The sequence below is a fragment of the Monodelphis domestica genome, chromosome 6, assembly GCF_027887165.1.
Source record: "Monodelphis domestica isolate mMonDom1 chromosome 6, mMonDom1.pri, whole genome shotgun sequence".
Classification (NCBI taxonomy): Eukaryota; Metazoa; Chordata; class Mammalia; order Didelphimorphia; family Didelphidae; genus Monodelphis; species Monodelphis domestica.
This window is the reverse complement of record NC_077232.1, coordinates 20,286,659-20,301,410: the sequence shown is the minus strand read 5'-3', so window position 1 is coordinate 20,301,410 and position 14,752 is coordinate 20,286,659. Positions and strand designations below refer to the sequence as shown.

General features: G+C 49.5%; 1 protein-coding gene across 1 annotated transcript; it reads right to left on the bottom strand.

Moving 5' to 3' along the window:
• Positions 1–1,721: 1,721 nt before the first annotated feature.
• Positions 1,722–5,775, bottom strand: APLNR (apelin receptor). The gene has a single exon (XM_007497463.3). The coding sequence runs from the start codon at positions 5,175–5,177 to the stop codon at positions 4,023–4,025; it is 1,155 nt and encodes a 384-aa protein (XP_007497525.1). The 5' UTR covers positions 5,178–5,775; the 3' UTR covers positions 1,722–4,022.
• Between the last annotated feature and the right edge of the window lie 8,977 nt (positions 5,776–14,752).

Genomic DNA, 14,752 nt, shown 5'->3' with positions numbered 1-14,752 from the left:
TAACTTAACCAAAGCAACACAAGTAGTAAGTATCAGAGGCAGAATGTAAGGGACAAGTTCATGACTTTTCTGATGGGGGGTGGGGGCCAATTTAATGTCCTGACCAATTTTCATGTCACTATTACTTATTGGTGTTTTTAAGGCATCTTTTGAGACAGTGTAGACTTTTCACTCACTCCAGTCCATCTCCCACTCTGGTGCTGAAGTGATTTCCCTAAAGTATTGGTTTGAACATGTCACCCTCTCACTCAGTAACTCTCCAGGCTCCCTATTACCTCCAGGGTCAAATCTGAAGTCTTTGGGATTTAAAATCCTTACCAACCATTCCAGGCTTCATATACTTTACAGCTCCTCCACATTCTCTGCCTTCCTTTCTCCCTCCCTCCCCTCACCTCTCCTTTTTGTTCCTTTCCCTTCAGTGATTGTTTCAACTCTTCCAGGTAGACTCTTCCACCCCTGGGTGCCTTCCACCATTTGTCTCTTTTGCCTCCACCCTCTTTATTTCTCAGCACTCCCCCGAGTTGCTGAAGATCCCTCCCTGCCCACTTTGTCTCTTTTCCCCAAATCTCTTGAAATTGCTTTGTCATCATTCCTTCTGTTAGATCACAGAATCTACCCAGACGGGTAATCAGGAAATCTGGGATTTGGTCCTGGCCTTCCTCTCTTTATCACAAAAGGAAATGGGATTAATCAGATACAGTTGTTGTTTGCCTCAGCATTATTCCCTTCACTCTTCACACTTGTGTGAATCTTTTTGGTGATGCTCCACTTCCCAATGCCTTCCCCACACCCCACACCCCACACCCCATCATGTCTGCAAGAAGACTTCTGGGCATAGTTGACTCTGCCTTGTCTTCAGACTCAATTCTAGCTGTTCTTTCCATCTTTTCTCCTAACCCTTATATTACTCCTCTCTCCTTCCTCTGAGCTTCTTTCTTATTAGTCCTTGAACTCTTTGCTTTGCTTTGCTTTTCCTTCATCCTTCTGGTCCTTCATTTCTTCATTTCCCTCCTGTTTCCTTTATTTCCTTCCCATTTTCCTCAATATCCCTTTTGCCAGCATCCTCCCCTCTGCCTTCCACTCTCCTCTCTTTCTTTCTGTCCCTCTCTCTCTTCCTTTTTTCTCTCCATCTCCTTCTCCTCCCTTTCTCTTTCCCTTTTTACCCTCCCCTCCCTTTCCTATCTCTCCTATCATTCCTTTCTTCCTTCCTTTTTTTCTTCCTCCTCCTCCTTTCTCCCTCCCTCATCTCTCTCCTTTCCTCTTTTCCTCTCTGCCTCCCATCTTCTTTCTCATGATCTCTCCATCCCTCTCCCCATCTATTTCTGCCTTCTCTTCTCCCCTTTCCCCAATTCCCTTTCTCTCTCTCTCCTTCCTCCTTTCTCTCTCCCTCTTCCTTCCTCATTTTCTTTCCCATGCACCCAATCTCTTTCCCTCCTTCCCTCGATCTCATTCTCCCTTCCCCTTCCTCTTCCCTTTTTCTCTTTTCCTCTCTTCTCCCTGATCCCTGTCTTCTTTTCTCCTTCTGTTCCCTCCCCACCCCCATTCTGCTTCCCTCTCTCTCCTTTTTTCCCTCTTTCCTTCTCCATCAATCACTGTACTGTGCATCCTAGGTCTGGCTGCTGTCCTTTCTCTTCCCTGCCCCAAAATCCTGTGCAAGAAGGGATACTTCGGCAGTTACCACCACCACCACCACTACTACTACTCACACACACACGTACACATACTCAAAAGGGTTGGACTTTATTATTTACAATAACAAAACCAAATAGGAAAATGACAACTACTCCTGATGGGGAAAAGCAAAGTCCCAGGAGCCCCCACTCTCAGGAGCTGACAGTGTGTCTACTAACAGGTGTGGGAGTTCAATCCAGAGAAGTTCCCCCAGTGTCCTCAGATGAATCCTGGGCATCACTTCAGTCCAAAAAGCAGGGCCTTAGGGTGAAATCGCCTTCCCTTCCCAGGCCATGAGTGCCAAGCCTTTGCTCTTGGAGTGGTTGGTTTAAGGCCATCAGCAGGCTGGGCACAGGTGCCTGCAGAAAGCGAATCAAATGCAGTCTGGAGTGGAAGAAGGTGGCTGAGATTGGTCCTATTCCCTGATTCAGAAGAACCCTCTTCCCTTCTCTCCCACTCTCAGCTCCTTAGCCTTTGCCACCTCCCAGAGGCAGTCAACAAGACCATAGATACTGAGGCAGGCTTTTCTTGCTTCTGTATATTTACCCAAAGAGGAGTTCTTATACCTGGTCTTGATTCCCAGAGTTCTATGGGGTCAGCACCCCCAGTTGCTCCCCACCCCAATGGGTGTCCATATTTATAGCATTCTCTAGGGTTCGTGGGGCACATGAACAGAACCAGCCTGATCCTGTCCACATCCCACTCTGTAAACACCCCAGAGATGGGAGAAACCAAAAAGACCATTCCAACAGCCCCCCATGAGGTGAACCTCCCCTGAGCATCTCCTCCACCTCCAAGCCTGACCTCTAAAATAAGCTGCTGTCCCTGGGAACAAGGGGCAAGAGAGAGGCTTCCTCTCACTCTCGGGAAGAGAGCCTGAGGAAGCATTGCACCTGCCTTGAGTTCCCTTCCCACTTTGACCAAGCGGGAGGAAACAAAACATTCTAATTACCCCAGCCCCAGAGCAGCTCGGCAGGGACAGATCTTCGGACAGCCAGGGCAGTCTCCAAATGATGGGTGGCTGGAAGGAGTCTAGAAACTCTCCTTTAACGCTCTTCTCCCTTAACTGACGGACCAGCCGTCAGAGCCCCCAGTGCCAGGGAGGGGCCAGGGAGATCTCTAACATGCCACTTCCTCAGCTTCAAGGAAATCAGCAGGGTAAATATTAGGTGGTGGGGGTGCTCCGCTGTGAAGAAGATCAAATAACCCAGACACAGATACACACACTCTGTCTCTGTCTCTTGTCTCTCTGTCTCTCTGTCTCTTGTCTCTCTGTCTCTCTATCTCTCTGTCTCTCTCTGTCTCTCTCTCTCTCTGTCTCTCTCTCTCTCTCTCTTTCTCTCTCTCTCTCTCATACAAAGGGCCCAGGGAAACACAGGAAGGGACATTTTAGAGGGAGGAATTTATAGCTAGAAAGAGAAGTTTTCAAACTAGAACCCCAGATTCCATCATCTCACCTCCTGCCCAGGCCCAGGCCCCCTTCTGATCCCTGTTGCCCCCTCTCTAATCCAAGTGGGATTTTAGAAGTTTTCCATTAGTGCCCCTTCCTGGTTCCCCAATTCCAGGCAGTGGGATTCTCCCTCTTTCCTCTTCCTGACCCATTATTAAGAAGGGCAGAGCAATGGCAGATGGGAAATATATTTCCAAGGAGTTAATGAGCCCCTCCAGGAGAGTTCAGCCTGGCCCAGGGGTGGACTGAGCTGAGCCATTAGCCGATGAGATCTCCATCCAGAATCCAGGGACCATTAGGTGCAGTTCTGCCACCCTCCCTCTGCAAGGGAAGGGCTCTCTCTCTCCTCAGACTCTCCCTAAAGAAACAACAGGACAAAGACCTCTGCGGCCTCCTAGAGGGGGTTGGGGAGAACCTTGGCAGTTCCCCTATGTTCCTCCATCCCGGGACCTCTTGAAAGATTTGAAAGGAAAATGAGAAAGGATGGGAAAACAGCTAGTAGAAACAGAAGAGGGCAGAAGGAGAGAAGCAAAGGAGCCCTAATCTTAGAGTCATGAGATCTGGGTTCAAATCTGATGTCTTCCCCTCATTACCTATGGTAACACTGAAAAAGTCAGACTCCCTCTCTAGACCTCGGTTACCTACGTTATAAAATGGGGAGGTTCAGCCAAACGGTGGCTTAAATGCCTTCTGACTCTAAAATCCCAGAGCTGGGAGGCAGGAGAATGAGGGAGGGAGCCAGGCAGGGAAGCAAGGGGAAAGCAGAGAGAAATAGAAGAAAGGGTGAAGAGGTGGGCGAAGGGGGGATCTTCGCAGAGCAAAGCCGGGAGGAGAGGAGGGTTGGTGGCTCTCCCCAGAGTTCAGGGAGCTGAGGGAGGGCTGGGGAAGGAGGCTGGCTTTTCTATGCTAGGATGTGGTCGGACACCAGGGTCTCCTGACTGTAAGGGATGGACTTCTCCTGGGGCTGCTCCCCGCCCTTCCCTGGGTTCTGGCTCGGGCCCTGGCTGGGCCCGGAGGAGTAGCTGGCCGACTTCTCCCCGCCCCCCGGGGCAGTGCCCCAGCACCCACTCTGGCCACAGCACAACAGGGCCCTGCAAGCCTCCCGAAATCGGGGATCGAAGAAGGCGTAGAGGAAGGGGTTGAGGCAGCTGTTGACGTAGCTGACGCAGGTACAGTAGGGGTAGACGTTCATGAGGAAGAGGTCGAAGTCGCAGGGCCAGTGCAGGAGGCTGCCCAGCATGTAGAGGGTCTTCACCAAGTGATAGGGCAGCCAGCACAGGGCGAAGGTCACCACGAGCACCACGATGATGCTGAGCAGCCGCCGGCGCTTGCGGAGGCCCTCGATGCGCTCCTTCCGGAAGTGGCCCGCGATGGTGCGGGCGATGAAGAAGTAGCAGGTCAGCATCACCGTGAAGGGGACCACGAAGCCCAGAGCCGTGGAGGAGACGCCCAGCCCCACCTCCCAGGCCAGCTCGGACCCTGAAGCGGCCACCAGGGAGTAGTCCATGTAGCACACGAGCTTGGTGTTGTTCTCCAGCTCTCCGACCGAGCGGAAGACCATGGCAGGCATGGCCAGGAGGGCGGCCAAGATCCACAGGCCCACCGTGGCCACCACGCCGCTGACCCTCAGCCTCAGCCTGGCATTGGCCACGGGCCGGACGATGGCCAGGTAGCGGTCGAAGCTGAGGCCTGTGAGGCAGAAGACGCTGGCGTACATGTTGACGAAGATCAAATAGCTGCTCACCTTGCAGGCGAAGGCGCCGAAGGGCCAGGTGTAGTCCAGGTAGGCGTAGGTGGCCCACAGAGGGAGCGTGACCACAAAAGTCAGGTCAGCCACCGCCAAGCTGGCAATGAAGGTGTCGGCGGAACGCCGCTTGTCTCGACTGCCCCGCAGGATGGTCCAGAGCACCAAGCCATTGCCAGTGGTGCCCAGGAGGAAGACCAGGATGTAGATGGCAGGGATGAGAGACCCTGAGGACTTCCAGTCTGTGTACTCACACTCCACAGTCTGGTTCTCTCCTGGGTAGTAGCTGTCAAAGTCCGCTCCTTCTTCCATGCTGGGATCCCCACGGGCAGAAAGAAGAGCCGAAGGGAAGGAGACACGAGGCCGATTCCAGCCTGTGGGTGACTCACCCACTCAGCACTGGACCTCCTTCAGCTTGGACCGAGGTCTCCGAGGCTCAGTTGGACTCGAGTTTGTCTTCAGAGGCCAGCATCTGTCCCTCCTAGGGCAGGGGGCTCGGATGCCAAGTGGTGAGGCTCCAGAGCACCTCTGGCACGGGGCAGACTTGGCCAGAGAACAGGTTCCTCTGCTTCTCCCTCTGCCTGGTCTTTGCCTCTCTGGTCTAGTCTCCCACTTGCCTCTGCCTAGCAAAGTTCAGACAGATGTGGCCAGAATTTCCTCACTGCCTCCTCTATCTCCTCCTTGGCCAGCTGCTCCCTCCTCCCACCTCCAGATCAGCCCCTCACAAGTCCGCCAAAGATCTTTAAGTTACAACCCCCCTTCCTTTTCCCCTCCCTGTCATGGGTAACCCCTGCTGTGCTGGGCAGAAGTTTTATCTGCAACTACTCCCCTCCACTGGATCGCTGCCCCTTATCTCCTCCATCCATCCCCTCTTCTTAACATTCTGATCCCCAGCTTTAGACCCTCCCCTTCACACCTTGCCCAATTTCTAATAGCCCGTCTGCCCCCAAGCCACCTTCTCCCACTCTCACCACCCCTCTAAATTGGGGAAATTATGCAGATTTAATCCAGCCAAAGCCAGGAGGCAGGAAAAGGTTCAGGGGGAGGAGTGGGTGTGAGATTTCACAGAATCCTCTTACTTTTGGCAACCTAATCTGCCCTCCTGGCTCACCCCTTGGAGCCCCCCAATAGCCTAGTCTCCAGGAGTTAGGCATTGCCTCTAGGCTTAGCCTCTCCACTCATTCAGGAGCACTGATCCCATTCCTCCAACTATGACTTGTACTGGCTTTCCCAGAGAGGAAAGGCACAGAGTTCCTCCTTCTGGAGCCACAGCAAAGCCATCATGTTGGAACCTTTGACTATAAAATGGCAAATGTGGGAAGGAATTTAAGAAGGAAGGAAACAATCCTTTATGAGTCTCCTACTATGTGTCAAGCACTATCATCTTATATGATCCTGACGACAACCCTGGGAGGGAGGAGCTCTTATCCCCCTTGTACAGGGGAAGAAGCAGATTAAGTGACTTTTCCAGGGTCACACCAAGTAAGCATCTGAGGCTGTGTTTGGGCTCTGATCTTGCTGTCTCGGAGCCTAGCACTGTGTCTGATTCACCACTTAGTAGACTTAAAGAACAGAATGTCAGAATTAGAGAAACCTGAGGACATACAATGATGGAGATGGGAGGGACCTTAGAACATAGAATGTTAAGATCAGGGGAGATCTTAGAATAAAGAATGTCATACGTAGAAGGGACTTTAGAAAATAGAAATGTTAAAGCTGGAAGAGATGTTAAGATATAGGAAAATGAGGCACAGAGCTTAAGTTGCATAGGTCAAAAAGACAGTAATAAGCAGAGCTCGAAGTGGAACCTAATTTGTCTTCAAATTCAGCATTCTTTCCATTAAATTCTTCTGCTAGCTGTAGGACTTGGCTATAGCAGCTAGGTGGCATAGTGGATAGAATTCAGGGCTGCGTCAACTTTCTAAGTTCAAATCTAGCCTCCGATAATTACTAGCTATGTGACCCTGGGCAAGTCACTTAACCCTGTTTCCCTCAGTTTCCTCATCTTTAAAATGAACTGGAGAAGGAAATGGCAAACCACTCCAGTGCCTTTGCTAAGAAAATTCCAAATGGTGTCACAGACAGTCAGATATGACAGAAGCAACTGAACAATAAGATAGATTTGCCCTCCTTCTCTTTAACAAATTAAATGAATGGATGGATGGATGGATGGATGGATGGATGGATGGATGGATGGATGGATGGATGGATGGATGAAAATGAATGAATGAATGAATGAATGAATGAATGAATGAATGAGTTCATTCCAAGCAATCAAGTGGAGGAGTGATCCAAGAGGGCAAACATCAGCTTTTAGCTTGGCTTTTGGTCTACCATCATCATCAGTTTGGGCTCCAATATGTTCACCCCAGCCCAGCTGGATTCAAAGGGGTGGAAGCACCAAGCCTGCTTCCAAGGGAAGGGTCCCAGAAAGCTACCCAGAAGGGACTCTGTCTCCAGCACTACTGGGAAGGAGAAAGGAGGTGAAGTGGAAAACAAAGATCACTAATGCAGGATCACTGGGGGTCAGTCACCATTAGGAAGGAGAGGCAAGGAAAGTATGAGGAGAAGCAGACTTGGATGCGTCAGGATCAGGTAGAGAATGAACAAAACTGGAATCTTATGTCTGGCCAGGGCAGGGCAAGATTCCCTTAATAAGAACTTCTGAAAGGCACAGGAGAAAGCTATGGAAGAGGTCTGGGAGCTGAGGGGAACATATTTGTAGTCAAAATTGAGAAGGTGATGGTAGGCTAAAGGACAAGCTGAAAGTCAGTCCCGGAGAGCAGCTAGGTTGCTTAGTGGCTAAAGAGCCAGGCCTGAAGATGAGAGGTCCTGGGTTCATATGGCTTTAGACACTTTTTAGCTGGGTGACCCTGAGGATGTCACTTAACTCCTATTGCCTAGCTCACTCTTCTGCCTTGGAACCAATATTTTCGATTTATTCTAAGACAGAAGGGAAAGATTTAAAAAATTTGAAAAGAAAGTCATTATCAGCCATCCTGGAACACTCCTCCACCTGCCTCTAATTCATTCATTCATTGTTTGTCAAAGAGAAGGGCATGATCAATAAGTTCATTCGCTTCAGTTATGTCTAACTCTTCATGATCCCATTCAGGGTTTTCTTAGCAAAAGTATTGGAGCGGTTTGCCATTTCCTTCTCCATCTCACTTTACAAATAAGGAAACTGAGGCAAACTGTTAAGTAACTTGCCTGGGATTGCACAGCTAGTTAGTTCCTGAGGCCAGATTTGAACTCAGGTCTTCCTTACTGCAGGCCTAGTGTATCCCATCCATTGTATCACCAAGCTGCCCCAATCTTGTGTTATGGAGGCTATAAATGAAGGTCCAGTCAGAAGAAGGGACTTACCCAAAGTGATCCAGCAAATCTGTGGTGGAACAGAGATGACATCTATCTAGCATTGTCTGTCTAACATGACTCCTAACCTGAATGGAACCCAAAGCATGGCCTGAACCATGAAGTTGATTCACATTTCTTGACTTTGAGGCCACAGGCAGTAGCCCTCACCTCAGCTACATTTAATTCATAAGGTATCCTGGTTGAGGGAGGAAATAGATAGGAAGGAAGGAAGGAAGGAAGGAAGGAAGGAAGGAAGGAAGGAAGGAAGGAAGGAAGGAAGGAAGGAAGGAAGGAAGGAAGGAAGGAAGGAAGGAAGGAAGGAGGGAGGGAGGGAGGGAGGGAAGGAGGGAAGGAGGGAGGGAGGGAGGGAGGGAAGGAAGGAAGGAAGGAAGGAAGGAAGGAAGGAAGGAAGGAAGGAAGGAAGGAAGGAAGGAAGGAAGGAAGGAAGGAAGGAAGGAAGGAAGGAAGGAAGGAAGGAAAGAAGGAAGGAAGGAAGGAAGGAAGGAAGGAAGGAAGGAAGGGAAGAAGGGAGGGAGGGAGGGAAAGAGAGACCAGGTTTCAAGGCAGGAGGTCCAGATTTGAATCCAGGCTCTATGACCCCTTTTTAGCTGTATTCCCTTTAAGTCTTCAAGGGTTGGTCTCCTCATCTTGAAAAAGACAATAAGGATTCTTGGATAACCCCTCTCTCCAGTATGCTGTGGCATAACTTTGTATACTAGAGAAAGAAAGCAAATCTTGGAGTCAGGAAGAACTGGAATCAAGTCCCCCAACCTCTGGCATATACATGACTTCACCTGATATATTTTTAAGAAAATTTCTAAGTCTCCAGGCTGCAGAATGGGTCACCACCTGGGAGCTTCCTAGCCAGATAAATCACTGGCCAGACCAAACAAGCAGAAAATACCTCACCACAAATAAAGCCAACATTTAGCAGTGTCAGGTACATGGTAAGTGCTTAATAGATGCCTGCTGGTTGGTTGATTGATTGACTGAACAACAATAAGCCCTTAAGGTGTTACAGAAAAGGACTTCTTTTTATAATGAATAAATCTCCCTACATCCACCCAATCCTTCTGGGATGATATGCGGGGCAGGGACACTGTATGTGCCCCAATCATGGATGATGAAGTAGTTTTGTTCCAGGAAGGACAGCAATAATACTCCAGCTTAGCACAATACGAGGGTGGAGCAGGGTTGGGGGGAACCTGAGCCTTCCTTTGGGCTCAGCCCTTCCCGATTCCTACAGAAGCCTTCAAAAACAGAGGGAGATCATAGCAGTTCAGCAAGGAAGGCTGAACTCCCTGGGACAAAGGAAGGGGAGGGGGTGAATCTAACAGAAGCAGCATCCTTCCCCGCCATTCCCTTATACCAATTCTGGCTTCTTTCCAGGAGGAGGTTGGAGCCTAGACCCTCCATGTGGTAGGAAAGGATATGAATCCCACTTCCTAATCCTCCTAGCATTCAAGGCTCCAGGCCCCAGAGGGGGTTAATGGATAAATGAAGCATCCTTAGGAGCCAGAGTAGGGAAAGAGGCTGGGGGAAGGCACTGATTGAGGCAAAAGATGGTGAGAGTGATAATAAGATCTGGCTTCCAGCCAAAAGCAGTCTGAGATCACTGCAGGGAAAGTCATATGGTCTGACCCCTATGCCAATAGTGACTGGGAACAAGGCAGAAATGGGTCTATTCTCCCCTCAATTCTTCAACCCAATGCCCTAATAAACAATCAACTCAGTGAAGAATGGCGGGTCAAAAGAACCAAAACTGAGGATCAAGTGGCCCGTGCTCAAATCCCAGCGTTGGTGATTCCTACCTGTGTGACCTTGGGTAAACTGACTTTGCTCTCTGGATCTTAATTTCCGTGTGCGCAAAATAAGATTGTTGGTCTAGAGCAGGAGTTCAAGGATTTCAGGGGGCCTCTGAACTTGGGTAAGGAACAATCACATCTTTATTTCTGGTTCCCTCTCCCTAAGATTTAGTATTTCCTTCCATTGTGAACATAGGTCACAAAATATGATTCTAAGAAGTCCATAGGCTTCTCCAGAGTAGGTCAAAGGGGTCCATCCAAGACACAAAAGAAGAAGAACCCAGACCTAGAAACCTTTTGGCTCTAAGTCCAATGAATTATGATCATAATAAGCTGAGGGGGGCCTTGTCAGGTAGGCCCAAATATCAACCCATTCCTATAACACTGCCCAGTTTACAGATGAGGAAAGCGAGGTTCACAGGAATCGTCCAAGCTAGTTGGTGATTTATCCCCATCACACCTTATGGAGATGTGTCAAGTGTTAAGCCTGAGTCTCAGGACCTTTTGGTCCCGAATATCAGTAGGAGAGGGTGGAGAAAATGGAAGTTTTTCCCAAGAGGGCAGGTGAGAAAACTTGGATCCTTGATTGTAAAAAGGTAGTGAGGGATAATAGAAAGCCCCCTGAACTTTGTATGGGTAGAGCTGAGTTCAAGTCTCATCTCTCTTACTTATGAGCTTGAACAAGTAGCTTGATCTTAAACCTCAGTTTCTCCATCTATAAAATGAGAACAACTATGATTGCTCCACTTCACTCAAAGGGTTACGGGGCTGAGATGAGAAATATTTTGTAAACTTTTAAAATGTGAGCCTTTTAATCCAGGGGTGTCCATTGGCCTCTGAGGGACAATTGGAGTGAACCACACAACGTCCGTGAATAAGTCAGTAGCAGAGAGGAGCAAACTCAGACTTTCTAGTTCCTGCTGGAGAAAAGAGGGAGTTGGGGTCCCAGTCACAGTTCTCAGCCTGGGCAGAGTGAGAGTCTCCAGGATATTCTGAAGAGACAGAAATGAATCCCCACCTACACAGTCATGGAAATGCAGGTGTATGGTTGTGTTTCCATCGGTGTGAGCGCACACACACACACACACACACACTCATCACACCAGAATACACAAACATGCCTATGCATGGGGCTCTGTGTGTGACTGTGGCCGACTGTTTAGATTTCTGGGTGCGGCTGTGTATTTATCCTTGGATGTGGTGTGGTTGTGTTGGTGTGTGTGGCTGCCATTGTTTCTATTTTGGTTGTTTGGGGTGTTTATGTTTACAGACGTGCTTGTGTCCTGACGTGTGTGACTTTGTACTCCGGCTGTCCATCGGAGTACAGCCGGAGTACAAAGTCACACACTAGGGGATGGCTGGGTTTGTGTGGAGGTAAATTGTTGAGCTGTTGTTTACCTTTGTATGTTTGCACTGTGCCTAGTACGGTTATATCCATGTGTGTGGTTGGACTCACCAGTTGTGTCATTGTATGTCTGTACCTATGGGACCTGGCGTGTTTGCATTTGTATATCTGGGCTTGTGACTGTACTTGGTGTGTTGCCACGTCTGTCAACATTAATATCCTCATTTATATTTGGGTCCATTTACACGTTGCTTGGTATTTGTGCTTGTATATCTGTGGGCTTGGGCCCGTGTGTGTGTGAGTGTGTGTGTGTGTGTGTGTGTGTGTGTGTGTACTTGTATAGGGTTGGGTTTGTGGGCCCATGCTCATACGTGTGGCTGTATTCATATTTGTGTGTTGCTGTACAGTGGTAGCCACATGGGCTTGTGTGCTTGTGTTTGGGGGTTCCTGCTCACAAGACTGGTGGCGATGGCACTTGTGTGTGGCTGTGCATTTGTACTTGAGTGCCTGGGCTAGAAGGGCAGGCTTCTGTGTTTATGGCTGTGTGTGCTCAAGCCTCAGGATAAACATCTCAGAAGAAGGAGAGGTAGGAAGGGCTTGTTAATTGGATTCCTCTGTGTGTTTGGGACTGGGCAGAGCACAGCTGAAATCCTCTCTGCTCCTGACATCAAAGGGAAGGAGCTGGCCTCCATGCCCCCTCGCTGGGTTCCCACCTCCTCTCCTGCCCCCTCACTTCACATGTCTCTCTACTTTGAACTCAGCTGCCTCCAAGCACACCCTTGTGGAGAGGCCCCTTTCTCACCTCCCCTGGGAGATCACCCCAGCTGTGGCCTAACAGCTGGTGCTGTTATCTAGGGAGGAGGTGGGGAGGGGACAGAAGGACAGACCCCAAGGCTGCCAGCTCCTGATCCCTCCAGGCCTATCCCCCACACCCAGCACCTTATCTGCCTGAAACCAAAAGGCCAGGAAGCGGCTTCTGCTGCCCCTGGCCTCAGCCACAGCTCACCGAGCCTGGGGCAGCTGGGTCCGCACTCAGGACTCGGGAACCCTGGGCAGATGGGAGACAGACAGACACTTGCTCTCAAGCAGGATCTGAAAACTGGCAGCTGCAACCAGGTAACTGGGCAAGCCATCAGCAATCATTCTGTATGCCCAACACTATTGGGTTCCAAGCTGTCCATTAGCCAAGAAACACTTCGTAAGCACTTACTATGTGCCAGGCACTGTGCTAAGTACTGGGTATAGAAGGAAGGATGAAAAACGTGATCCCAGGGTCCTCCAGAATTCATGTAAAACAGGGTCTCTGCCATCAAAGAGCCTGTGGTCCAGCTGGAGTACATAATATAACATAAATCAGCCACTCCCTTGAATAATTCCTCTCTCCCTCTGTCTCTGTCTCTGTCTGTCTGTCTACCTGTCTCTCCCTCTCTCCCTTCCCACCTCTCTCTCTTCTTTTCTCTCTGTCTCTCCACACCCCATCTCCATCTGTCATGCCTTTTTTCTCTCTGTATCTGCATCTCTCTCACTCTCTCTCCCTTCTTTCTCTCACTTCTCTCTCTCTCTTCTCTCTCCTCTTCCTCTCTTCTACCTCTCCCTCTCTCTCCCCCCTTCTCTCTCTCTTCCTTTCTCTCTCCACCCCATCTCCATGTTATATCTTTCCTTGTTTATCTCTCTGTATCTGTCTCTGACTCTATCATTCTTTCTCTCTCTGTGTGTCTGTCTTTCACTTGTAAAAATAATAGAGCATGAATTGATTATGGATATAAACTGATTTGATACTCTGCTTGCTGTGCTTAACAGAGTATCTTCGGTTTATATGAGAAGTGAAACGAATACAAGACAATTTCTAATATCATCCTTATGCTCTCTATCTCCTTCTCTCTTCCTTTCTGTCTCTCCACCCCATTTCTGTCATGTCTCTTTCTTTTGTCACTCTCTCTGTATCTGCATCTCCCTCTCTTCTCTCTCTTTTCCTATCTCTCTCTCCTTCCCTCTCTTCTCTTCCCCCCTCTCTCCCTCTCCTCTTCTCTCTCTATCTTCTCTCTCTCCCTCTCTATTTTCTTCCTCCCTCTCTCTCTCTCCCATCTCTCTCTCTTTCTTCCCTCTCTCCCTCTCCCTCTCTTCTCTCTTCTCTCTCTCCCTCTCTTCTCTCTCTCTTTTCTCTCTCTCCCTCTCTCTTCCCTCTCTCCCTCTCCCTCTCTTCCCTCTTCCCTCTCTCCCTCTCTTCCTTTCTCTCTCTCTCCAGCCCTGTCTACATCTGTCATATCTCTTTCCATGTCTATCTCTCTGTACCTGCGTGCTGTCTCTGTCTCGGTCTGCCTGTGCATCTCCTCTCTCTGTCTCTCTCTTCCTTCCTAAAGCTGGGCACTGCTTAAAGCCTCCATCTTGCCAAACCAGAAGTCCTGCTTTATTCAGTGGGACAGTCAGAGGGAATTCCCCACAGTCACCACATCTAAGGGCTAGAAAGAAACTTGGAATACAGACTCGCAGCTCATGCCAGATCTTGGCATTTAGAGCTTAGCATGTTAGAGCCAAAATGTTAATGCCAAAGTTCGAAGAAACCTTCCAATCTGGACCTTCGGGTGCTAGAGATTTACGGGCCCTTGGACCAGAGCTGGCAGGACCCTTGGGATCTCCAATATAGACCAGTGGCCCGGGAAAAGCTTTAGCACTCAGTGGGTCCAGAGGCAGAATCCCAGGTGACCCACTCCCATATCCAGTGAGCAGCAGAGCTGGTTAGGACTCTCAGGTTAGGCTCAGCTTCCCTGGGCAGCACCCTGCCTGGGACACCATAACCCAGAGAGATCAACCATCAGAAGATGGGCGATCATGGGGGTGGGGAGTTGAGGGGACTCTTACTCTTCATCCCCCCCAACACACTTCTGCACACAGTCCTGCTGCAGGAGGGCGTCTTTGTTCAGCTCAGACGAGGTACTTGGCAACAGGCCCCAGGAGCAGGAAACAGAGAGGAGACAGGAAGGAAGGCAGGAAGAAGAGAAGGGGTCCAGGAGCCCAGCTCACACCCGGCCAGACTCCTGCTCAGGAGAATTAGACAGTATTTCCAAAAATATTTACAGTGGCTTTCAATTAATTACGGCCTGTATCTGCTTAACAATGGGAGGTCAAAGAGCACCACAGTCGCCATGTATGCTGGGCAGCAACATCCAAGGACCAGAGCAGATGCTGCAGCTCAGCCCATCAAAGGGAGAGGCAGCTGGTAGAAAGAAAAGGCTTCAGGGGACTAGGCTGGGGAAGGGCAGAGGCTCTGCAACCAGACGACCGGGGTCCATTTCCCAGACTCTATATTTATCCTGCAAAAGAATAAATGTGAAGTGCTTTGGAAATCATACATATATATATATGCCCATATAATGTATGCA